The sequence below is a fragment of the Nannobrachium achirus genome, assembly GCF_963921795.1.
Source record: "Nannobrachium achirus genome assembly, chromosome: 21".
In the NCBI taxonomy this organism is placed as follows: domain Eukaryota; kingdom Metazoa; phylum Chordata; class Actinopteri; order Myctophiformes; family Myctophidae; genus Nannobrachium; species Nannobrachium achirus.
The window spans coordinates 35,074,123-35,101,346 of record NC_137828.1 but is presented as its reverse complement, the minus strand read 5'-3'; the positions used below and the strand labels follow the sequence as shown (position 1 = coordinate 35,101,346).

General features: G+C 44.1%; 2 protein-coding genes across 2 annotated transcripts in view; one reads left to right on the top strand and one right to left on the bottom strand.

Moving 5' to 3' along the window:
• The window catches only part of gtf3ab (general transcription factor IIIA, b), a gene marked incomplete at both ends in the record, with an annotated part of 2,623 nt that extends 1,458 nt beyond the window's left edge, over positions 1–1,165 (top strand). Inside the window, 3 exons of the mRNA XM_080751741.1 lie at positions 1–218; positions 934–987; positions 1,073–1,165. The exon at positions 1–218 is cut by the window's left edge and continues 15 nt beyond it. Coding sequence (XP_080607867.1) covers positions 1–218; positions 934–987; positions 1,073–1,165 — 365 coding nt within the window. The remainder of the gene's footprint in view (positions 219–933; positions 988–1,072) is intronic.
• Positions 1,166–2,110: 945 nt separating this feature from the next.
• lnx2a (ligand of numb-protein X 2a) lies at positions 2,111–26,452 on the bottom strand (the record flags this gene model as incomplete). The annotated part of the gene is made up of 11 exons (XM_080751625.1): positions 26,442–26,452; positions 21,304–21,874; positions 17,557–17,795; positions 16,831–16,968; positions 16,479–16,678; positions 15,562–15,981; positions 13,699–13,875; positions 13,005–13,182; positions 11,835–12,060; positions 4,872–5,030; positions 2,111–2,246 (listed from the first exon to the last, which is right to left on the bottom strand). Exons 2-11 carry the CDS (start codon positions 21,708–21,710, stop codon positions 2,111–2,113), a joined length of 2,280 nt encoding a protein of 759 aa, XP_080607751.1. The 5' UTR covers positions 21,711–21,874; positions 26,442–26,452.
• Positions 26,453–27,224: the final 772 nt, after the last annotated feature.

The window sequence follows — 27,224 nt, the reverse complement described above, 5'->3', positions numbered from 1 at the left end:
ACGACTGCAAAAAGCTGTTCGTCAATGCCTGGTTCTTGGATCAGCATAAAATGAACATTCACTCTGGAGGAAAAAGGATGTTCCCATGCCCCAATGAAGGGTGTGAGAAAATCTTTACCAGACGCTTCAACTTGGAGAGTCATATACTGGGAGATCATGAATGCAAGAAGCCCTTCAGTTGTGCTTATTCTGGTTGTGGGAAGAGCTTCACTATGAAGGTAAAACCTATTAAGGCACACTAATAGTACTCAGATTAAATGGTAGGATTATCCTAGCCGCAAGCAACTTGGATGATATCTGCATCTAAATTGTAACGCGTCGAAGTTGACATCCCATTCATGAAACAAGTCATATCTGATTGTATTAAACAAGGATAAACTCGCCAATATTGCACCAGACAGCTTGGGTCATCTTTGTTAAAAGAATCCACTGTTATAAGCAACCTTCTGTCAAACGCCATGCAACCATGAACTCCATGCAACCATGATTTTTCTTTGAGTTTGGAAGCACCCGTTTTAAATCAATCAACGTACTGCATATGTGGCTGTGCTTTTTCTAAACGGGTGATACACACCATGTTAAGTGATTTTACAATGAACTCTTCCCAACTTGAACACAATCATAGCTGCACAAAGTTTATTGACAGAAAGTTCCTCATAACGCAGTTGATTAAAAAATAAAAATGGTTTGACAGAGACGAGGAGGATAATCCAAGCTTTTCATAGACTTCTCATTTCATGAATGGGCTGTCAATGGGAGGTGCAACTTCTATGCAGATAGCATCTAACTTGCATGCGGCTAGGATTCCCCCCAAATCATGGACAAGATGGAATCAGAGCTGTCATTAAATAATTTCTTATTAAACCTGACATTTCAACTTGATAAAGCTTTGATCAGCTTTACTTGTTTGGTTGACTTGGGCTTTCTTATTAGGAGAGTCTGTGGCGACATGGGGTGGTGCATGATCCTCTGAAGAGAAAGATAGAGGTACTGTGGCTCCTTAATCCTCCCCTTTTCCCTCCTACATTATGATTTTCCAACTTGTATATGGAATTTTCTGTTGCCTTTTCAGAAACTGTGTCCCAAGAAGAACCAGCCATGGCGTAAGCAAGTCGGCATATTGGCTACTAAGCTGCACAACACAAACTTAATGGATACTTACTGACCCATGACGTTGCACAACCACCACAGACAAACTGTGGTGTTTCTGGAAGGGGGAACCAATCATTCACATTTTATTTCTTATGTTCAGCTGCACCTTTTTGTTCATCACATTATGAAATAAACCCTTCATTAATGCAACATCAGTCTTGTTTTTCCACCTGAATTGTCTCATGGGCACACAGACCCTGTTAAACCAACTGTTGCAGGATGTAAATGTAGTGTACACTTGAATTCCATAAGTATTGCAGCTTACTGACACTAATCCTTTTGAAGGAAATCTTTATTAAACAACACATTCACACACAAGTATAAAACTCCAGCTGAGTTGACGGCTGGTCGTCATGGTGATGAGGCCTAAGGGAATTTGAGCCCTAGAGGGTGCGGCAGGTTTCTAATAAGGCCTGGGGTTTATTCAAATGGACACAACATTGTTGTAAATAAATCTTCACTAGAAAGCGATTCATGACTGATTATCCTACTTGGCAAAGGACCATAGACTGTTTAAATGGTATGTGTTTTATATTAACTTAATGTTGCGTCCACTTGAATACAGCCCTGGTGTCTACAACAGCCCGGTGAGGAGGTGATAACAGCCCACATACTAGTCTGCTACACTTACAGTACCATTTCCCCCACATGGGAGCAAAGACAACATGACCAATTATGAACACAGCAGTGTGAGTGCAGTCTTGAGTGATGTGGCACAATAAGAACATTTCCTGCTTGGTCATAACAGGCTCAGCCCAGTATAAGGTCCTTCTGGCTTTACAACAGTTCTGAATGGTGAAATTTGGTCCTGGCTAAAACCCGGTATGGAGTGATGTAGCATGTACCAGTTCACTTTGGCCAAGGTTGTTCCCAGTCTAGAACATTCTGGCTGGATTCAGTCTGGCGACGGTGGAGCTCTGCTCCCTTGCCTTAAGAGTGGACCAGCTAGCTAGGCAAGCTACGCCAAGCTGCCCGGCCATGAGACCACAGTGAGTGCAACTCTGCTGCGCTGTTCTTTCAGCATGGGCACCAGAGCGGAGTGGCTCATTCCAGCTGTCGACATTCCGTTGACTGCCACTATCATGTCGCCACACCTAGAATTACAAGAAATGCCAGCTATGAATGAATGTTTTTATTGTCTAGCTCTCAGTACACATTTTACACACACTTGGGTGCCCACTTGTTCAAATTTCTATCATACTGTGGAGATGTCATTAGTGGTCCCGGACCCTCACCCTTGTAATTACAATCTGATTCAGTAGGAGGCGATAATGAGCCGATCAGGTACAAATGCCACCCAGCTGCAATGAGGATGGCACACATTCTACGCCAAACTGGAGCCGAAGGTTCGATGGAATCCATGGAGGTAAATGTTTTACACATTTTTGACCTGTCAGATAATCTATTCTTGGAAATAAAATATTCACCAAAGATTGAGGCATCTAAAGAGCACATAGTACATTTAGTATGGGCTGTCGTCGCAACAAGAATTGGTTCATAGGTGGGGGTTGGGGAAATAACATGTTGTATATGTTTGCTGTTTGCTACAAAATGGAATATATATATATATATATATATATATATTTTTTTTTTTTTTTAATCTTATTGTACAATATTGTGAGAGTACGAATAGTTTGATTGAATACTTTATTAAAAGAGTAGAGCTCACCCCCAAAAATACTTTTTTTCTATTGATTACACGTGCACACACTTGAGTTCAATCATATTTTTTGGTTTGTGTCGCATTCCTACGACAAAAATTTGATTACAATAAATGTACCCCCATTGATTCCGGATTGAACTCAAGTCTCCATGGCATGGGTAATCAATAGAAAATTGCCCTCTTGTTGATAGCAGGAGCACAGAGTCATCTACAAACAGGAAGTTCAATACATTATGATCACAATATTGATATCAAGGTATTTGGTAAATTTGTATTTTGTTCATATTGCCCAGCCCTATCGAAAAACAAGACATCAGAAAACCCTATGTGACACAGTATGTCTTCTTTTATTTTCCTGAACCGATTATTTTACAAAGTTGCAATCATTCAAAGATAGAGTTCATTCATATACTTGTCCACCCGGCTCTCATTATCAATGTATTCCATCAAACATCCAGCTCCAGTTTACCCCCCAGTACCTTGAATCTGCCATCTGGAATTGCCGGACCAAGAAAGCGTATCTATGTCCTTTCCTTCTTTACATAGTCTTGAAGAAAACAAAGAAGCCATAGTCTACATGGATTTTGACGTTTTGGATAAAATGATGTGTACGTGGGAACTTTAAAATATATAGGGTTAGGGTAAATAATTTCATTTCAGTACACTGAACCGTATGAACATTTGCTCACATCTCCAGTGTGGGATTACAAGATAGACATGATGGCTTGGAGTGATGTATCATGTGATGTTAGCATTCAACAGCGTTAGTTTTACTGAGGTTAGGGTTAAGGTTAGGTTTAGGTTGTCGGAATAGCCATATGTCGGAGTGCCGACGTGTAACCAAAAAGCTACCAAACTTGGAAGACAAAAAGTTCAGGAAGTGAGAGGATGTTTTTGGGACGTTTCAAAGCGCCATCTCTAGTCTGGACACAATTGTGAAACAAGTGTAAACTAGAAGCAGTGCTCTTCCGAGCACAGGTCTCCACCAGACCGTGCGTCCTGGTGAACTGATCGGTGGAGTTATAGGTAGAACCACAAATCAGCCTGTTATAGCGCCACCATGAGGCTGATTTTAAAAAAAAACGTGGCATTTCTTCCTCGGCCTAGTGGGAACGTGTGTGCGCGATTTCATGATAATTGCACTTTGCGTTTGTGATTTGAGGCATTTTGTTCAAAACGGCTCAATCCTACAAACTTTGGAAGCCAATCTTAGCCAATCAGGATGGAATATGCCAAATCGGACAGATCCGTGTCGATCACATGACTGTCGAGATACTGCCTACCAATTTGTAGGATTTTTGGACAAAATCTGTAAGAATAGTGCACAGAAATGTGTTTTGCAAACATCGGCCACTAGGTGGCGCTAGAAAAGGCCCATTTGAAAAATTTAGGGCAGAGGTTCTAGATTGGCATCCAGAGAATGTGTGTGCTCACTTTGGCAGCAACCGGGCCAACGGCGACTGAGATTAGCTGCTCACAAACTGCGAGGACGCACGCAATCCTACAAACTTTGGAAGCCAATCTTAGCCAATCAGGATGGAATATGCAAAATCGGACAGATCCGTGTCGATCACATGACTGTCGAGATACTGCCTACCGATTTGTAGGATTTTTGGACAAAATCTGTAAGAATAGTGCACAGAAATGTGTTTTGCAAACATCGGCCACTAGGTGGCGCTAGAAAAGGCCCATTTGAAAAATTTAGGGCAGAGGTTCTAGATTGGCATCCAGGAAATGTGTGTGCTCACTTTGGCAGCGACCGGGCCAACGGCGACTGAGATTAGCTGCTCACAAACTGCGAGGACGCACGGACGCGAAACATCGGCCACTAGGTGGCGCTAGAAAAGGCCCATTTGAAAAACTTAGGGCAGAGGTTCTAGATTGACATCCAGGGAGTGTGTGTGCTCACTTTGGCAGCGTCCGGGCCAACGGCGACTGAGATTAGGCGCTCACAAACTGCGAGGACGCACGCACGCACGGACGGACGCACGGACGGACGGAGGGGAAAACATACTCTCCCTCAGCCTTCGGCTGGTGGAGACAATCATCCACTTACTTGAGGCGGCCATCATAGTATGCAGGTGTTCCAAGGACAATGGTCTTGATGAAGAAGGCTTGGTTGCCAAGGTTTTCTTCGTATCCCCCGACGATGCTGAAGCCCCAGCTGCCCGGGTGGCTCCTACGCAGTACAATCTCATGGTTACTGTGGAGGTAGCTGGAAGACAGGACAACAGGGAGCACTGTCAAAAAGGGACAGATTACCAGTGTTGAGAAAGAAAAATCACAGTGTTTGCAATTGGAGAATAGAGATGATAAAGAAAGAAAGGCATAAAGAAGGCATGGCATTGCCTAAATCTGTATTATATTCCCAAACAATGGGTCATTGCTGGTTTGTGGACCCAATGGGTCTCCATGGGTCCCCATGGGTCACAAGTATATTATCTATCTATAAATGCGAGAAGTCTCTGCGTGTGTGTCTGTCTGTCTGTCTGTGTGTCTGTAATCCGCGTATCTCGAGAACCGTTCGTCCCACCGGCTTCAGATTCGGCACGCGCGTTCCCCGCCGCGGCACGGAGTGCAGTGCCGGGTCTCGACCCGACCCGACGCGCGGTTTTCCCGAACCGGCGCGAAACGTTCGGAATCTCCTTATGCGGGGTTGATTGTTGACATCAGGCTGTTCCGGAGGAAATCGGCGAAAGCTCTGACTCATTGTGACATCACTTCATAAAAGGCTCTGACATCACGTACGCCACATGAGTCAACAAGAAATCTCTGTGAGTGTGTATGTATGTATGTAATCCGCGTATCTCGAGAACCGTTCGTCCCACGGGCACGCGCGTTCTCCATATATGGGCATAAAATGAATGCCCCCGTATATGGGCATAAACTGGATTGCAGACAGACAGATACAGATATCTCCATATATGGACATAAATGGACAGAGGCAAACAGATGGTCAAAGATCTGCATATATGGGCATAAAATGGACGCAGACAGACAGATACAGATATCTCCATATATGGGCATAAATGGACACAGGCAAACAGATGTTCAAAACGGGTCCTATGACAACAGGTATAATGAGGTTTGCATTAAAGGGGGAACCGGCACTGTGTCTGCAACACAGTTGGAGGCACAGACAGATACTCCATATATGGGCATAAAATGGACGCAGATAAACAGATATCTCCATATATGGGCATAAAATGGACCCAGAACTATAACTGCAGTGATCTCCATATATGGACATAAAATGGACGCCGACAGACAGACAGACAGATACAGATATCTCCATATATGGGCATAAATGGACACAGGCAGACAGATGGTCAAAACGGGTCCTATGAAAACAGGTATAATGGGGTTTGAATTAAAGGGCGGGGCATTCATTCCCTATTTACATTGTTCCGAGTTGGCCAGGTCGCCGACTAGACGCTGGGCGCCCAGCTTCTAGTTATTATTAATTTACCGAATGTCTGTCCGCCGTCCGCAGTATGACTGTCTGTCTGCATGCTGACATCACTGATACTAAACAGTGTCGCCACCATGGTAACAATGCCCAACTGACATCACTGACTGACATCACTACAGTGCCCAAATTTGGAGATGATATCACAGATTGGCCTGGACACGGAACCATATATGGCAGGGGTCTTCAACGTTTTCAGGCCAAGGACCCCTTAGTTGAGGGAGAGATGAAGCAACCTTATCGTAGATTCCATATAGTTTCATTGTTTGACAGCACAATCATCAGTGTATTTTGGATTCATGTTAATGTGCACTTGAACCGTCAATACTTAACAAACTTGACTTTTCACTGTACCTAGTCTGCTCTTTTCCCCCTCCAAAGCTCTTTGCCAAAAATAGCCGATCTACAAGCTCACAACGCCTCGCGTTGAGGTGTTGTGAGCTTGTAGATCTGCTATTTTTGGCTAAAGTTCTCAGAATATCGATGCTAGGGTTCAAGTGGTTAATATAAAAAAGGTGGGAAAAAACAAGTTTCTATCACACAAAGAGTGCCAGCCAGACAGACGGATACAACAGGTATTGCACAACTAGACATCGATGGTGACTATTCTGCCCAACGGGCACCGGTCTGGGTTCTCCAACATCTGAGACACCTACATTCAATCCCTCATCGCACACCCCCGGGCACAGGACTAGTAAATATATATCTTTTAAAACATGTATTAGAAATAGTGAATAGCACATCACCTATTTTCACTACTCTTTAAATAAGGCTTAGATTATTAATGTATTCTTTGGGTCCCAGAGAGAGACACAAAATGTCTCTTTTGGGACTCCAGCTAAAAAGTTTGGAAACCACTGTTCTAAGGACTCTATCTCAATTGGCCGGTCCGTCCATCACTTCACTCGCAAAGCAAGCTATCTTAAAAAGAAATGCTTGCTGGATTGCTGCAGAATCTGTACATCTTCATGCTCCCCAGAGGATGAGCACCACTGATTTTAGTGACCCTCATGGTCTTTCCTCTAGTCTAGTGCTAAAGTAGGGGGAAATAAGGGCTGAAACGTTACGCGTTGGATACAAGCATGACATTTGGTACATATGTCCCTTGGGTCATCCTAAAACATCCTAGAAGGGGTGCCCAAAAAAATCTTAAACAGGAAGTGAGTTATGGTCAAAGTTCAAAATGGCTGCCTAAACCGTTGACTCAAAAGACACCAAAAGAAATCTCCAAAAAGCATAACATTTGGCACACATGTCCCTTGGGTCATCCTAAGACATCCTAGAAGGGGTTCCCAAATACATCTTGAACAGGAAGTGAATTACTGACAATATTGAAAATGGCCGCCAACAGGGTTGGCTATTGACTCAAAAAACAATAGAATCTCATAGAGGCATACACTTTGGCACATGTGTCCCTTGGGTCATCCTAAGACAACCTAGAAGGGGTGCCCAAAGGAATCTGAAACAGTGAGTTGTTGACAAAATTGAAAATGGCCACCTACAGTGTTGGTGAATTACTCAAAAGACGAAAGTAAGTAAGAAAGTAAAGAATCTCATAAAAGCATAGAACTGGGCACACATATCCCTTGTGTCATCCTAACACATACAAGAAGGGTTTTCCAAAATCATCTGAAACAGGAAGTGGGTTATTGACTAATTTAAAACTGGGGGGACGCAGTTTACGGACTGGCTCAAAAGAGAGTCAGTGACTGGTATTTCTCTAAGACCAGTAATATTACATGTTAATATCACATGTTGAGAAACAGTTCACGCAATGACCATCCATCCATCCATCCATCTTCAACCGCTTATCCGGAATGACCTGGTGACCTAAGTTGTAGCTTACAGCAGTTTTTACTGGGAAGTAGGTGGTCAAGAACTTCCACAGAAAAGGGAATTAGAATCTCAAGAAGGGGAAGTGATACCAGGTTGCCTTAGTTATCATTATTAAGAAATGTGCCCATGTAATAGGGTGTGTGACTCTGCTCACTCATACATAAGTTACAAAACTTTATATCAGACTGGATTAAGGAATTCTAAAAAAAAAAAAGAAAAAAAAAACACTCAATCACTCAAAAATGTTCTGCTCACTAGTGCAAAATTTCAGTAATTATTTAAGAACATGTGTCCATGAGCAAATTGGTTGAGAAATGGGTCTTATAAAGGGTTATGTGTATTTTTGTTCTTATATCAATGATCATACATGGTTATAATGGTAAATGGTGCATTTAGATAGTGCCTTTATCCAAGGCGCTTTACAGAGATTGTGCGTTACATTCACCCATTCACACACACATTCATAGATGGCGGAGGAAACCATGCAAGGCACCAACCTGCTCATTGGGAGCAACTAGGGGTTCAGAGTCTTGCTCAAGGACTCTTCTACACTAACTCTGGGGAATCCTTCGGGAACCCTCCATATTCTAATGACAGACACTCTACCCCTGAGTCACTGCTGCCCATAAGCTTAAGGTTATGACTATAATGCATTTTAGACATGGGATGCATAGCAATCAGTTGAAAAATAGGCTAATGGTCTTTTTGGCAGCGGCCAGTTTGAAAATTGTAATTTCTAGTGGTCAGATTTTGGTAAACTTTTGATATGTTATTAAGTACACCTGATACTACAATAAACAATTGAGAAACCTTTTGTTGCAATTTGTTTTGGGTCAAACCAAATCTTCAACCACCTATGCCTCTATGAGATTCTATAGGTTTTTGAGTCAATAGCCAACACTGTAGGCTGAGAAAGAGACTGCACAAGAGCAGAAAGCCAGCAACACTCCAAGTTAAATAAAGTATTTTTGGTGCACGGCTCAAAAGTAACATGAGGCAAAGAAGAAGGCGCCAGCACACAAGGAAATCCTTTTCACATGATTTATTTACAACACGTTGTCCTGGTCGAAACGCATACGTTGTTCTCTGTCCAGAGAGGTAAATAAATCATGTGAAAAGGATTTCCTTGTGTGCTGGCAACACTGTAGGCTGCCATTATTGTCATTAATTCACTTCCTGTTTAAGATTTCTTTGGGCACCCATTCTAAGATATCTTAGGATGACCCAAGGGACATGTTTGCCAAATGTCATGCTTTTTGGAGATTATTTTGTTGTCTTTTGAGTCAACGGTTAACAAGGCAGCCATTTTGCATATGAGATATCTCAAAATCTATTGTCTGGATTGTCATGAAACTTGCTGAGCACATTCAACCCCACACCCAGAGAAAGTACTAATTCGATTTTGGTGACCCCATGACGTGTTCTCTAGTGCCACCCTCATGTCCAACTCCCAAAATTCCAAGATTATGTGTGTACAAATTATGTATAAGTTAAGTATAGAGGGTATGCATCATGCCACTCATCTACACTGAGTGGTAATACATAAAGCAGCATGAAGCATTGGAGTTTGGAAGCGCTCGTTGGGAAACTCCTCCTCACTCCATGGGGTCTATTAGGCAGAAATGATCCTGTTGTCCAGTTTCCCCAGCAGAACTCAGCAGCCCTCATAGCTTAGAGTGGAGCTCATATAAGCCTGTTACACTATTTGTTGTGGTCAAAAGTGTTTTTCATGAATGTGTAACTAGTTGTCATGTCACTAACACATCCATGCCTTGGTTGTCCAATGCAAGCCGCCACAGTCTTGTAAATCATGTTTTGGGGTAAGTATTCGGCACAACTGCCAATCAAAGTGACTGTACTGACCAATCAAAGCGTGTCTTTTCCGTCCGGGACTTGGCAAAACACAGAACAGCCTAACATCTGTTTAGCATACTACAGCGGCTTGTGTGAGAACCAAGGCATGGATGTGTTTGTAATAACAAATAGTAACACGTTCATGAAAAGAATTATCACTTTTTTTACCGCAAAAGAAAAAGTGAAAGCTATAGGCTTATGGACTCCACTCTAAGCTATGAGGGCGGTTCTGCTGGGGAAACTGGACAACAGGGGAATTTCTGCCTAATAGACCCCATGGTCTTTTGGGATCAATATAAGTAGGAAAATGAGCCTAGATATTATTTAGGTCTGGAGTTGTCCTTTAACTTAGAAACATATGGAGTGATACTTAAGGGATGGGAAGGGGCTGGGTGACCGTTTTCCACTTAGTCCCGTCTCTGTGATTTTGATTTGTCATTCATTGTCATTTGTCATTTATGAAAATGTGTATGGTCCATTGGATTGTAAACAATGATGCATCAAAGTATCTCTGCCACATCAACTCGCACCGCAAAAGCCTCTTTCTGTTTGGCCTATTCCCAACACTTCGGTCGTGTTGGAAGTCGCCATTATACAGAAATATATAATGCATGCTATGCTGAACATAATACACTTAATGTCATCTTTTCAAAATGCATATTTACCGTACAGTATGTGTTTTTTATGCTTCTTTCGTCATATCTATTGCGCAATCCATAGTTTCCCGATTCACGTCACAAATGGGCGTCAACAAACAGCACATTCCAACTGCCTGCAGCCCTGCAAGCAGGACTCAGGATCACACCACACACACTGCCATTGGAATATGATAGGAATAGCGTGTTTTAAACCTTCTTCTTTACCCTTTCTGCCTTTCCTGCAATGACAACCTTAAATGCAGCTTACGCCTTTTGCGAGTTGTGCGCGTGTGTGTGTCAGTGTGTGTACACGCTGTGGGACTGCCACACAAACCTCTCTGTCTGTCCTCTCCATGTTCTCAACAAAACATTGCTTCGCTCCATAAAGAGTAGATTGCGTGTGGATCCAAATCCAATGCAGACAAATGCGTTGACAAAAGTTTACTAAAAGCTCCCCTCTCGCATCCATGAGTCCCTGCATATAGTACGCACACAGGACAGCAGGATTTGGGGAGAGCCTATTATCCAATCCACAGACACTGCAAACAGGGCAGCGCTCTGTAGATTCATCTATATTCAGGGATCCCAGACTTAATTTGATAGGCAATTAATTGTTACTGTCAAATATTTTGTCCCAGTCCAGCCTCTGACAACACTGGACACTACACATTGCTACAAAACCTGTTTATCCACTAATGATTTACCATGCATGTTAACAGTATTCCCCACATTTTCCTTTTAATACTTAATTGTTTTCACACTTTGGAAACAAATGCCTATTTAACATTGAGATGGCAACATTGTTTACCTGTCCACTGGGCCTGTATCTGTCAGCATGGGATTACATTACAGGAGGGTAGCACATTAACCCCCGAAGGGGGATTTTTCCTGTTTCCTGAGTTATTGGTGTCCAAGTGTGCCTTTTTTGTTCATGATAGATATTGACAATAAGGTATTGAAAACCTTTTAATCTGACTTTAAACCTATAGCCCTTATGTTGATCAAATATAGAGCAGTCCTGCCTGTCATTCAGCTACTTACTTCATCTAATGGATGGTGTCAGGGCATTCCACATTTTGGTGGATGTCACTGCAGGATGTCATTGTTGAAGTGTGACTCATTGTTATTAGAACATTGTGTTTTCTTGTAGTGCCTATTCCTAAGTACCGTGTATGTGGCCTATTTCCTTGTCCTCTCCTCTATGTTTGCCTTGTGTCTTTACCTGGGCAGTCCGAGCCACACGACCCAGGATGGCGACCAGCTGGCATCATATTCACTGTCGTGGCTGTGAGGGAGCAGCTGGTCATGGTTGTGTTCCTCCACCATGCTGACCTCCAGGGCTCGTAGCTGGACTGAGGGAGAGGCGGCGCTGGCCTTCAGAGTACCCACCGCCTCGCTGTGGCTCAGGTAAGTCAGGTCTTCTCCGTTGATACTCAGTAGGACATCGCCTGAAAACCAGAAGTGGTAATTAGGGGTGCAACAATTAATTTAAGAAGTAATTTAATGGTTTATGAAAAATTATGGACAATCAATTGCTTAATCAAATAACCAATTAATAATCTATCCCTATTTTGGCAATGTTATTATAGACGACAAGCATCAAAAATGTAAAGAATATATAAATTGTTAAACCAGCACATGTACAAGCTCAACATGTCGGATTGCGACTTGTTGTGTGCCTTTAGATGTACTGTTAAAATATTTTTGCATGACACAGTTGTATGAATGGGGCCGCAAACTCCAATGAACTCGATGGACTCACATAGGGGCCTTTTCCACCGGCAAAGAACCTGTTCGGGTTCTTTGTCCCGCCTATGGGATGGCAACTTTCTTGGAACCTTGGTTCGTTCTTGCGAACAGGCCGCGAACCAACTTTTATGGTTTCGGAACCAACTCGGTTCTCGGGGGAAAAGCTCACCTCTGGTTCATCCCATAGCGGAAGAAAGAACCCGAACCGGTTCTTTGCCGGTGGAAAAGGCCCCTATAGTCACTCACATCGGATGAAGCCAATGCGGTGAAACGCGCAACGGGTTCCTAACATCAATGGGTTCAGATCTGAGCCAAGTCTTCTGAGCAGGCGTGTCTGAAGCCTGTCCTGGACGGGAGTTTCCAGACGTAAAAACGTATGATGATGATGATGATGATGATATATACAGTATATATATGTAATTGTATTTCTTTTTTACTGCTTCTCGATTAATAAATTAATCAATATAATAATCCCTAGGAAAATAATCATTAGTTGCAGCCATAATGGTAATGGAGAGAGATGCAGAGCAAGAGGAAAGAGGGAATGAGAGAGAGTGAGATAGGCAAACCTATACGACAGACAGACAGACAGACAGACAGACAGACAGACAGACAGGTTTCCAGTCAAAAGGTATGTGTGTACCACGTTTGATTCGTCCATCCCTCGACAAGCAGCCATGTGGCTGGACACTGGTGACGAAGATTGGCAGCTCACCACTCTTACTGCCCCGCCCCCCTGCTACTGTCATACCCAGAGATTCAAGGGGTTCTTTCTTCACAGTGATGTGTTTCTCCTTACAGGTCACACACTGGGAAAGGTCCTGGGTGACACACACACACGCACGCACACACACACACACACACACACACACACACACACACACACACACACACACACACACACACACACACACACACACACACACACACACACACACACACACACACACACCAAATTGTACTGTAAGTAACATAACACTGTGGCCTAGAGAAATGTGCTAAATGCCAAAAAAGATCCATCTAACTCATAGATATAATGGAGTAGTTGGGTCATAAGCTCCCTACTTCAATGTTCACAGTCACCAACTTTGCTGGATGACCCAATGACGCTCATTGCTATCTTCAGATCGAACAAAGCACCACAGAGGCCTCCAAGGATTGACAAGATCCTGTTCCGTGTTTGCTATGAATAGAAATATCCCTTCTATGCTTCAGTTTCTATTACCCAAGTCCTCAAATGCAAGTATTCCCACATTCCAGATTGTTCCTTTCCATCATCTATCCAAAGAAATACCCCAAAATACCACCTGTATCTCACACACCGCTAATGTACTCACTCTGTGGGTACTGGTGCGGGACAGGTGCATGGGCACAGGGCTGGGGGTATAGCTGTGGTTGGGCAGGAAGTGGTCGTGGCAGTAGAGGTCTCGGCTGGAGCTGGACTTTTTTGGTGGTGGAGGCGGAGTTGGCTTGCTGGACCGGCCAATCAGCAGATTGACTCTTTCTCCACTGGCCTATAAAGCGGCAGAGGCAGAGGCAGCGCTGTGGGTACAGTACAAGTTGTTTTCTCATCCTTTACTGTCTTATCTTGCTCCTTGTATTGTTTCTTAAATCTCTTGCAACATCTTTAATGTTTGATGTATGAATGAACCAAGCTAGCTACAAAATGTAATTAATTGACAAAAAACAGCTTTACATTATATATGCAGCAGTGCAGCAAAAGTTCATGAATAAAAGATTGAACTCAGTAGAATGAATATCTCTGCCAGTGCTGTGCAATTGCAGAGAGATACTGTCAGCTATATTTTCGTCCATGCCTTACCCCTTATCTCTAAACGTCTTTGCCCTTTTTTACTATTTTGAAAAACATTTTTATTAAATACTCCACATAGCCGATCTACATCGACACGTTGTGAGCTTTTAGATCAGCTATTTGAAATATTCAAAAATGTTTTTCAAAATAGTAAAAAATGTAATAAGGTGTATGGATAAGGGTTAAGCCATGGACGAAAACAGAGCCCTGTGTGACATTTCCCAAATTCCTACATTTACCTGATATAGTGATTATGACATTTTGCCCTTTATTGTGACCTTGTCCTTTGACCTTTATTTTGCTAGCATCCCTATTTTGGGCATGTATATGCATATTAGAAAAGTTTCAAAAATTCTTGAGTTATTTTGCGTAATAAATAGACCTTAACCTTGATTGTGGACTCGATCTTTGAGTTTTGAATTATTTTGCTGGCAAACAGAAGGAATGGGGTGAAACTATAACCCTCATCCAACTCCGGTGGAAGCTGGAGGTAAACATATTTTGAGCGGTGCTAGCCGCTACAATACGTGACTTTGTGTGTATGTCCATGTGTATATCGTCGTTGTCGGGTGGAAACCTTGTATCTCCAAGTTTCAAATGTGTATGTTCTTTCGCGAAGTAAAGCCCTGCTTCATCATACAAGCCCGTCGCACAAAAGTAGTGAAAACAGCAGATCTACCAGCACTCAAGCTTGTAGATTGGCTGTTGTCACTGGTTTAAATCATTTTTAAAATGATAAATGCAAAACGAACGGTTTTGGACATACAAGGTTTTCAACCGACAACGACAATATGTACATCCCTATCCGTATGTCCCTTTTCCAATTGGACAATATGCCCCCCGTGACATCATGTGGGTCACCATCATACTGTACTTGGCGTGCTACTTGAACGCCCACTGTTTTTTTTCAGGAAAACTATTTACTTGCGCCAGCAGAGCGCGCAAGTAGGGTGTTCGGTGCTGTCTGTATCCGGACGGCTGACGGTACAAAGGGTGCTGTCAGTCACATACAGTACATACATATGGACAGCACCCTTTGTACAGTCAGCCGGCCGGATACAGACATGCAAGTAGGATGCATCACCCTACTTGCACGCTCTGCTGGCGCACAAGTAGGGTGATGCACCCTACAAGGCACAAGTTGGCACCTCGACATTTTGCAGTCTTTCTAGTGTGAAGTGAGCACCGAGGTGTGAAGGTGTGATTTTTTTAAATAACCAATCAAACCCCCCACCATCATCCCCAGTTTAATCCCCAGTTGTGCACCTCTCTGTCTCTGCCCCTAGTATTTACAGGTCGCTCTCCAGCATCACATCTATTCTAAATACATCAAAATGTACCCCAAACAACATTATATTACTAATAAGCCACCTCCATGGACTTCTACCTGTATGATCTGTGCTGCCTGCTCTGGGGTGCCGTGACGCAGGTCCTGCTCGTTGACACACAGGACGCGGTCGTTGCTGCACAGCCGGCCGTCCTTGGCCGCCAGGCCCCCGTCCAGCAGGTCCAGCACAAACACCCCTGCTTCGTCCGTCCGCCGCACCAGCTTGATGCCCAGCTGCTCCGAGGAGTCCCGCTTATGAAGGGTGATTCGCAGGCTGGCCGGGCTGGCCGGCGTGCCCTCCGGGGTGGAGCATGGGGCGTGGTGACCGGCTGGCGTGGAGGAGGACGAAGAGGAGGAGGGAGGTGGTCGGGAGGTGCAGCGGCGCTCTCTCAGTACGGTCAGCTGCAGGGTGGTGCACGGGCGTGCCAGCGTGGACCGGGCAAAGCTGTGGGGCACATTGCTGATGTCCACGTTGTTCACCTTTTTTTGAGGGGATGGAGATTGCAGAAACATTTGAGTGGTGTAGGAAAACAAAGTCCAAACAACGCCAGATCTTTTTTGGTGGATGCCATTGCCTACGCCAATTTTGAACAGTCCTAGACCACCGTTTACATGTTTTTTTTATAATGAAGAACATTTAAGTTTAATAATACGACGAACAAGAAACCTAGTACACACTTAAACTGTGCTTTATTTTAATTAACCACTTAGAAATCAAATAGGCAATCTACAAGTTAAAAACGTGTAGCGTTGCGATGCTTTGTAAACTTGTAGAGCTGCTATTTCTTTTAACTTATTGAACATTTCCAAACATTTCCATTGACTAAAATCATATGCCCAAACTAAGGAAGAACATTTTCAAATAAATGGCCGGTATATCAGTTGGGCTCAGGTAGGAGGGTCAAATGATGACCAGGGTGCAAAACAGGTGTTGCTGAAATAGAACATCAGCCAGCAATCCTCAACAAGGTTCTCACCTGAAGGATCTGGTCCCCAGCCAACAACCTCCCATCTCGCGCAATGACCCCTTCACGATACACTTCCTGAATCACAACGTTAATGAGGGGCGTCTCGTTGCCCCCAACAATGCTGATGCCCAACTCGACGTAAGGGTTCGCTCGGTGTACCTCAATGGTGGTTATTTCCCCTTCGGGAAGGGAGGGCAGCTTCACACAGCCTGATAGACACACATACAGCAGTAAGTAGCATTGCATTACACATTCAGCCTTTCAATCCATTCCCTGAAAGTCATAACTCAAATGTGCTCATATTGAATTTCTAAGATCCACCCGAGAGAGGAGAGACTAAAAGAAGGTAGTGATGTCACACCCTCTTCGGCGGAGAGAGGCGGAGACTCTGGGCAGTCCCAGCCGGAGGAGGCGGAGCTAACAGACCGCAGGAGGTGAATGCACGGATTACTAAGGGGCCGCTTCACTCTGGGCACAACACATTCCAACCCTAGCACACCTAGAGAGCGAGGGGGAGAAGCAGAAAGAGAGAGAGAGAGAGTGCGTCTAATCACTAGGAGTCACTACAATCAACATTTCACCTTTTATTATTCACCCCATTTAAAATCTATGCCTCATTATGTCATCTAATGGTCTAATAACACTGAAAAAAAAGTCGAGTATTAGAGATGTGCCGATTGATCGGTGAGTGATCGCGATCACTTTATCAGTGTTAAATAACTTTATTGTAACATCACAGGTTTACAGGCCGGCTTTGATCGGTGTCGGCTTTGCCGATCTACAAGCTAGATCAGCTATTTTCACAATATTCATCTGTGGGACTGAATGTAACCTCAGCTTCAACTCATACAAGTTGAATTGGATACTAAAGGACCTCAGCCTGCAATCTCCTAATGTTTATACTTAATATACAATGTCAATGTTTTGTAAGAAGAATCATTAAATATATAAATGCTGCTACAGTAACACAATAAATAGAAGAATTTATGGATGTGACGCGGTGATCGGTATCTGCCCCAAAAATCGCAATAGGAGCATCTCTATTGAGCATATTGAGTCTAGAACCATGTGCAGTGGTTTAACTCACTGTCTTCCTCTGTGCTTTCCTCAAAAGCCGGGTTGTCGAGGCCTGGGCCGTCTGTCCAAATGGGCACACTGCTGCAGGCCGTGGGGGGCCCGGTAGAGGGAGGTGAGGGGGTGTTCTCCCTCAGCTCTGTCTGCGAAGTGCGGGGTGACCTCGGGGGGCTGGTCGCCATGGCCCGCTCATCCCCGCTTTCGCAGCGCGGGCTGTCCACGCTTGTCTCTTGCGATTGCGTCCCAGGACACCTGCATGCAGACCAACAGGTAGGTTTAATCAAGTTGGACAGGACTGTTTTAGTACCCAGCAAGCACGGTCAGGACCTGGACCAATCAGTGACGTCTCAAACGGGGCCAGATGAAGTCAAACCATGACTAGTCAGATCTGGCCTAGAATATCACCTGATTTCAACCAACATAAATCCTGCCCACGAAAACGGACATCCTGGATTAAACAGAGAGGGTCCAATCGAGGCCAGATAAATATCATCTCTAGTCAGATATGTCCCAGAATATGAACTTACATGCTCATATTTCAACTAACATTACAAACAATAACAATAATCCTATAGTCCATATGACGTCCTGGTAATGACGTCAAGATCATCCCCATATGGGCTGTTACCTGGCCTAGTTCTGAACGTCACCGGAGTCACCGGAGGACGTTATCATAATGTCATCATGGCGTCATTTGGCTTGCAGGTCAGCCGGGGTGAGGGGTGTGAGGGTGGCCTGGGTAGATGTATGCAGGGACAGAAGCCCATGTTTTCATGTATCCCTTTTTTCTGAAGTCCACATGAATTGAAGTGTCTCTGAGTCTGATTTGGAATTGGAGCATGTCATTAATTAGTTCATTTAATATCGTTAGTGCCCTAACTTTCTTCCAGAACATAATCTTAAAACCCCCCCCCCAAAAAAAAGAACCGCCAGCACCTCACAGCGTCCTCATCCTCTGTAATAAGTTCAACTTCTTCACACTGGCCACACTCTCAGGAACAACACCTTGGCATGGCATACTTGTCATTTAATCTAATAGGCGCTGTGCCATCCTTAATCTTCAGTGGAAACAAACACTGATTGACGTAGTCAGACACCGACAGGCTGTCAGTGACAGCCGAGCCATCCTACCCTTCAAGCCGCAAACCGATGTCACCGGGGCAGGGCAAGAGGCCAGCGCACGTGCGACAGGAGTTTAATCTTTACCCTGCTAAATAATGTCACGGCAGCTCTCGCAATGACCTCCTTTGATCTGTCTGAAGAAGTCTTTGCTTGTCTTCACCTGGCCTAGTGAGACAAGAGGCAAAGATGTAATCCCCAAACAAAGTAGAATGCCACCCATCTTCTTCAGTACTGATTTGATTAAAAGGATCAGACAGGGAGACTATTGACAAGGGAAACTAAATTAGGTGTAACCGCATGCGCCAAGTGCTGCACTGTACAGTAGCTTTGGTGGCTCATTGCCAGAGCTACAAGAATGTACAGTATCATTCTTTCTCTTTCTTTCTTTGGATTAGCAATCAGAACTGGGCAACATTTTAATGTCACTGTCCTGGAAACGTTGCCAGGACAGAGGATCCAGTCATTGTTACTGACTCAGTGACTGGAAGGGACAATGGTGGGGGTCCCGTGTCCAAACAGCTGACTATGAACAAGCCTGTTAGTGTAAGAAGCAGCTTGTTGCTGCTAGCTCGTTAGGCTTAGCTTGTTAAGGAAAATCTCTTAGACTTAACTGTGTTCAGTGGGCACAGTTGTGTTTTATCCAATCGATACGCTGGCGCCAATACAACAGTGAAAGCCTCCGTGGCAACAGGGTCTGGTATATATTCAACACAACCAATCAAAAGGTCACAAGGAATTGTCAGATGAGGTATCTAGTCTACAATATATGTATTACATGTAGGCTACACACTGAAATCCAGATTGTTAGAATGTTAATAAAAATTATTTTGCACACCTACAAAGGTGACAGGTGCTCAGGAGAAGACCAGGCGGGAGCCTAAACAACAAGGAAAAAGCTTCAGCACACTGTATTCAAATGCAAGAAATTACTTGAATGGGAATATAACAACATTTCATCAGCCGTTTATCCTTACGATAACCTGCTGAAGGTCTAATAGACGAAAATGTTATATATTCCCATAGAAATGTGTTCTTGCAGTTGAAGACAATGTGCTGGAGCTGTGTCTGTTGTTAACTCTGACAATGTACAAATGGGCCCTTACAGGTCAATATAACACTCCACATGTTACTGTGTATTAAAAACCACTACCAACAGCTCAGCTGGGTTGAGGGTTCCCACACTGGGTTCACACACTTTCACTTTTTTTGCTTATAGTTGTCCATCGCAGTGAGTTCTTTAGTGGCTTTTCATGTATGCAAGCAGGGTGTCACAAGGGGGGGGGGGAATGGGACTGAGTTACTAGGGCCAAAGGTGGAGGGGCCTTAATTATTTTATACTTTAGCTATTGAAAAATAGCAGATCTACAAGCTCACAGTGTGGCACTGCAAGCTTGTAGATCTGCTATTTTTGAAAAGTCATAAAAATTTCTGCAAATCTAAATACTTTGAGATGGGGGTCCGTGGCCAAATGCATATCATTTTGGAGGTCCTTCAAATGAAAAGATTTGACCACCACTGACATTAGAAACATACGTTTTTCAAAAGAACCTTTGAAGGATTTGAAATATTCAAAGACTTTTGTGAGCTTGTATATCTGCTATTTTTCAATAGTTAAAGCACAAAATACCGGTAATGTGTTCCCAGTCTAAATGGGTTAAACCCCCTCCCCCTATGAAGAACATTCATGGGGGGCCCACAGTGAACCCTTGTACCCAGGGCCCAGAATTTGGTGGACACCCCTGTATGCAAGATACAAAGTAAAGGAGAGAATACAGAGAGACAGAAGAAGAGAGAGAGGGGTTGAAAGGGCAGAGAGAGGAAGCCAGAGGACCGCTATCCTGCATTGACATGAGCTGGCAGTGCAAATTGCTGTACTCACCACAGGCCTGGGTTTCCCTTGGCCGTTTCACAGAAGAAATGGTTGAAAAGGTCTCTGGAGTTGAAGTTGCTCAGCATGGTTGCAGAATGAGAACATGAAGCCTGTTGTCGGCCAACCCATGACTGTTGTAGGTAGGGAACCACTAATCCCCTGTCACATGATCCCACACACACCAATAATCCCCTCAGAGTCTCACAGCACCGGGTCCAAATGGGTCACAGGCCAAACAATGTGGATGGACACAGTCACCCTTAAGATGAAGGCGGCTCAGTCCATCCCTATTGGACTGAGATCTGTGGTTTGGAGCGACTCTCCCTAGGTTCCCACCATGAGAGGGCCAATCACGAGTAGGCATTTCAAGTGCACGCCTCTTCTCCACCATGTGAATCCAAAATGGGATGTGAGTGTGACATGATTTTTGACATGAGTTAACTATACGTGTACTGGTACAATGACTTTCATCAAATTCATCTGCTATCTTTATTATTCACCTGAATGACATTTAGCATGCTGTTTTCACACCTGAATTAAGAGCTACTTGAAGAGTGAAAAGTGTTACATTCTCACACACATTCATATACTGATGCCAACCATGCAAGATGCCAGCCTGCTCTAATGGGGTTTCATCTGCATGATGCCAGGAGGAGCAGGAATCAAACACCGAATTTTCTGATTCCTTAGACACCCACTCCGCCTCCAGAGTCGTTACCATCCACAAGATTACATCTACGTGTAAAACATACCTTGTATATACTGTACCTGTGTTTGAGATGTGCCTCCAGGTCGCAGCGGGGCATGTTGAGGGAGCAGGCCAGGCTTAAGGGGCAAGACACCGAGAGTTTATCCAGCAGCTTGTGGACCAGGATGCTGGACCTGCGACACAACTGCAACTGGAGGCGAGTCCTGTCCAGCGGGCAGAAGTCCCTCTCCTTCAAGAAGCTGCGGAGGCAGCGGGCGCAGAAGGTGTGCCCGCATGGCGTGTCCAGCGGCTGGACCAGAGGCTGTAGGCATATGTGGCACACCAGGTCGTCGTCCACGTCCAGGCGGTAGTTGTAGAGGTGGTTCTCCCAGGTCCGGTGGATCTGCCCACACTCAGGACACAGCACCTCCGACACAGGAGGCTCCACTGGCCCGGCAGGTCCCACCTCACAGCCTGGACTGCCCATCGCTGATCCTCCGACCCAAGATAGGCGTTTGGCACAAATGACTCCAGCGGGGGCTGTGGCTGTGGCGGGGCTGGGGAGGGAATGTTCTTCTATGCCATAAGCTTCAGAGGAAGAGCAGGTTACAGAGAGGACATCTGCCCCCCAGTGGTGGATGGCACATCACCCTGCGGGTCACAGGTAGAAGACACAGGGTTAAACAGCTGTATAAATAAAACATGGGTCTACCTTGTGCTTGTCTGTTAATTCATGGGGCAAATGCTGTGTGCATGTGCGTTTAAGTGTCTAGGTATGAATGAGTGCATTGGACATGGTGTGTGTAAATGGCAAAAGGTAAATGGTGCATTTATATAGCGCATTTATCCAAGGCGCTTCACAGAGATTGTGCATTACATTCACCTATATCACAAACACATTCATACACCGATGGCAGAGGAAACCATGCAAGGCACCAACCTGCTCACCGGGAGCAACTAGGGGTTCAGAGTCTTGCTCAAGGACTCTTCGACACTGACTCTGGAGGAGCCGAGATCGAACTGGGAACCCTTCGGGAACCCTCCGGTTTCCCTACCCCTGAGCCACTGCCGCTGTGTGTGTGCATTTGTGCATGTATGTGCGCATGCTTGGTATAAAGAGCGAGTTTGTTGAGATTAAGCATTGCTGCTCCTGACCACTAATCTGGCAAAATAATCTCCCTTTTGCTCTCAACTGCTGCAATCTTCCAATTCCACAGAGAAGGAATTATCTGGGATTGAGTTGAAGAGGGGATGCAGATCAAAGGAAGAGGGATTGGAAAAGCAAGGGAAAGAAAAAAAGCCTAATTCATAAATCATCACATGACATTGTGGCACTAGCCCAAAATAATTGATTGTCAAGCTAACAATTTTCAGCGAACGACAGGTAGAGTGGAGATGGGGTACAAAATGAGAAAGTTGATAGTGTGAGACACAGAGAGGAGGAGCTTGGCATAAAAGAAGGAAACATTAGAGATGGGGAAAGATAAAGGCAGCTACAGCCACCATGAAAGCAGTAATTGTTTAAATACTCTCCACCGACTCCACGGCAAACTATCCTCTGGTTTGACACTCTGAACACAATGAGGCAGGGCTGGCAACCATTCCTCAGCAGGGGAACATCGCTCACTGATCTTAGCTCATATAGCTCACTTAAACATAGCTCACACACTCCCTGGATGTGCCAATTCAGAACCTCTGACCCACACTTTTCAAATGGGCCTATTCTAGCGCCACCATGAGGCCGATGTTCGCAAAACACATTTCTGTACACTACTCTTACAGATTTTGCTATAACAGGCCGATTCGTGTTTTTACCTATAACTCCACCGATCAGTGTCAACGCTGTTTTTACGCACACTCCCTAGAGGCCAAAGAAAAACCTTTGCCCTGCATTATTCACATCATTCTTTTATGTAAAACACATTTTTGGAATTACTCCTTCAGATTTTATCCAAAAATAACACAAATCAGTACACACAATCTCTACAGTCATGTGATCAAGACGGATCTGTCCGATATTTCATATTCAATCCTGATTGGCTAAGATTGGCCTCCAAACTTTGCAGGATTGGTCCGTTTTAAACAAAATGCCTCAAATCATTAACGCAGCTTGCGCTTACCGTGAAACTTTGCATGCACATTCCCACTAGGTAGAGGAACAAATGCCACCCTTTCACATTGGCCTGTTATAGCGCCACCATCAGGTCGACCTTTTTAAACAAAATCATGCATGCAGCGTCCGTGAAACGGCCGTGAAAGACCTGGCACCATTTTCACGCCACCAGGAGGACAGAATAACCTTCCTGACCTGGTGGAGACCTGTGCTCAGAAGAGCACTGCTTCTAGTTCTACTTATTTTGTTTTAAGCGTCCTAATATCATTGTATAATTGTGTTTACTTTGCTTGATGTTCTGTGCAAAGAACAATGAATTGCCTCGTTGTTGAGAAGTGCTGCTATACAGATAAAACTGCCTTGCCATGCCTTGATCCCTCAGGCACAGCACCCAGATCCTGAGAGCTAATATATATTACGGTACAGACTGGTCACTTCCACTGTGCTTTCACGTGCAAAGCCATTTAAATCTGCACCCGCCTCCTAGTCCCTCTGGGGCTAATAAATAGCGATCAGCAGACAGTAGGGGGAGTGCTTAAGCACAGAAGCAGGCCAGTGACTACCTGCCTCTGTTCCACAGATGGAGGGTCTGCTCTTGTCTCCATGACGACCTGGAGCCTGTTCAGCGGGGCTTGACATTCAGAGTGTAGCTGCTGAAGGATGCAGCGGAGCCACACAACAGATGCACTTCCCTCTGCAGGTCACTCCTCTCTCTCTCTCTCTCTCTCTCTCTCTCTCTCTCTCTTAGAGCAGTGATTCCCAACTTGTGGGTCGGGCCCCGCTGGTGGGCCGTGTGGATATTGCACGTGGCCCCCAAATAATTACCAAAACACTAAGTTTTAATATAACATCAATATAAAAAATATATATATATATATTTGTGTTTTGGTAATGTGTTTTCTTTGTGATACTGATGTATAGGAACTCAAAGTATACTATGTTGGTTCCACTGATCCAAGCCGGAACACAATAGATCGATTGATCATTAATCGGCTGCCGTGTTAAGTGGTTATAGATGGGGTGGGCCAGGAATGCTTTGGAGATTTCCAAGTGGGCCCTGATCCAGATAAAGGTTGGGAACCGCTGTCTTACAGGCTGAAAGCTTGTCAGAGAGCAGACAGCACCAGAAGCCCTGCTTTTATTTATTGTATTTTTAACCCCTTCACCGCCTACCCTCTTGCTTTGACATGTGCCTTGAAAGTGCTTGTCTCTGCTGCGTCTACCCATCATTTCACTAACAACTTGTCTCTGTCTCCTCGACTAGCGGACCGGTAGTACTTATTGGAGTCTCCTTAAAGTACGTGATCCTGTCTCCGTGTGACTGGCTGCTTCTGTCTCTATCCCGCAGCTGGACATGAATTAATCATGAGGATACAAGGCTTCTCTGTTCCTGTAACAAAGCTCTGACATCACCACAACATGCACACACACACACACACACACACACACACACACACACACACACACGCACACACACACACACACACACACACACACACACACACACACACACACACACAGTTGCATGCTTGCATGCACGGATACATACATGGAAGACTATAAACATACATTCTTACAGCATCTGCACATACAGAGTGACTCAGTCTGTACACAATAAAGAGTGACTCTGTAAGTACCCAAAAGGCATCATGTGTGAGTCACACATGTTGCCTTTTGGGTACAAAACCTTGTGCATGCCAAAAAGGCTAAATCTTCATGTTCTCACTTCTCACTGTGCCTGCAATTTAGTTTGCCACCCACATACAGTACGCGCTTAAATCTATTTAAAAACCTTTTTGGAGCAACAGATTCCTGTACACACAGCACCATTTTAAGACGGGTAAATATTTAATAGCTCCCGGCCAGGACATAACGTCTTTCTTTTAATCCCAGAAGAGACTGTGTGCATGTGAGTGTGTCCAAGGCCACAGAGTTATGTCATTGCATTTATTGCCCCTTATTGCTCCCCTTGCTATTGAGAAATAACAGATATGGGCTGGTCCCCTTCAGCTTTTGTTGTTTGTGCTACATCAGTTATTTACATATGACACCAGTCGGTCCTAACAATATAAAATAAATGGAAAATGAAGCATGTAAAACTGACAGTTTTCTAGTAAAACAAAAACAGTGCTAAACCATGGATTCAGATTCTGGGGTGCTGTGCTGCTCTCTTTAGCCTACATTTGTATTGACCTCTTACTGTCTCCCATTTGAGCAACTGTTCACAAGGCTACTTGGATGAACATAGGCCTCCTTCACGAGGTCTGTTACAATAAGCTGATTTTTCAAAACAGTCAAAAAACATAATCAAAATCACATGTTTTATAAATATAATTGTAAATTGCAATATTTTTGTTCAACCCGCAGTTTGTCTTAGCTGTAGGCCTACTGTACCAACAAGCCCCCTGTTCTGCAGGCCTCAAAGAATATGTTTGATCATTAGACCAGTGGTTTTTAACCAGTGGTCCGGGGACCACCAGTGGTCCTTGGGGGGGTTCCAGGTGGTCCCCAGCTAAATGATGGAGAGTTGGTAACCAAATGGACCCTTGTAGATCTTTAACTGTGTGTAAAATGGGTCCATTTGGTTCCATTTTACGTTCTCAAGACTTACATTATTGTTAAACATCTGCATTACTTAAAAGAAATATTACAGAATGTAGAAGAATTCTTATTTTGATCAACGTTTGCCTGTCATCTCTCCTATGGCACCACATCAATAAGCATGGAATTGTGGACAAAATCCCTATCCAACGATAACGAAAATATTCTATATTTTGGGTAGAGTCTAAATCTCTTCAAATGGTGGTCCGTGGCTCAGATGCCCAATAAATAATAGACCTTGACGTGGTGACAAGGGTTTAAAACCACTGTTCTACACGCCGCTCAAAAACGTTCAATATGTTTGAATTACTAGGCGAAAAGCATATTTTTATCATCAGCCTGATGATTGCATCCCATGCAGCCCACCCTCCAGGAGCGGTGGACGGTGGGGGGGCAGTCAGTCAGTCAGATGAAGAAGCGACAATAGCCATCATTCCCATTCTAAGCCTAGACATGGTGTCACCGATGACGTGCAGAACAGAAACACATGCAATGTAATATTACCTATTTTTCGGCTTCTCCTTTGTGCACGGTGCACTCCGGCCCCGAGAGGGGACAATTAAAGCTAACGGGACCTCAATGATGATCATCACACATTCACCACCGCAACGGAGGAGCGTTCCATCCGCAGACACACGAAAACACACGGCACGCCCCCCGAGCCTTTAGCGGTGGAGGCCCGCCCACAGTGGTGGAAAAAGCACTCACATTCTTTAGTATCAAAAGTATCAATACTGTAATGTAGATGTACTCTCTGTTACAAGTAAAAATCCAGAATTCTAAATGCAAGCCTACTTGAATAAAAGTATGAAAGCGTTGGCATCAAAAAGAACTTAAAGTAGCTGTTGAAATAAGCTTAGTCTTTTCATGGATCTCCTTTTAGTAGACCTTGTACCAGTGAACTGTACCGTCATGAATCTGTACATTTTCCTATGCAAACTTCTAATAAAGCCTTCAATCAATCAATCAATAGCTACCAAATGTAAAAGTACAAAATGTTTGAAAATAGCAGATCTACAAGCTCACAACGCGTTGCGGTAATGTAGGCTATATTTTGTATACCGGTAATCAAAATCTAAAAAGTAACTTGTAAACTAAAGCTTTCAGATAATTGTAGGCCTACAATATTTGCCTCTGAGATGTAGTGGAGTAAAAGTAAAAGTGAGTACTGAACATTGGAAATACTCCAATAAAGTAAAAATACCTCAATTGTAAAGTACTTAAGTAAATGTACTTTAGTTACTTTCCACCACTGCCCGCCCACCGCTGTCCGTCGAAACAAAATGG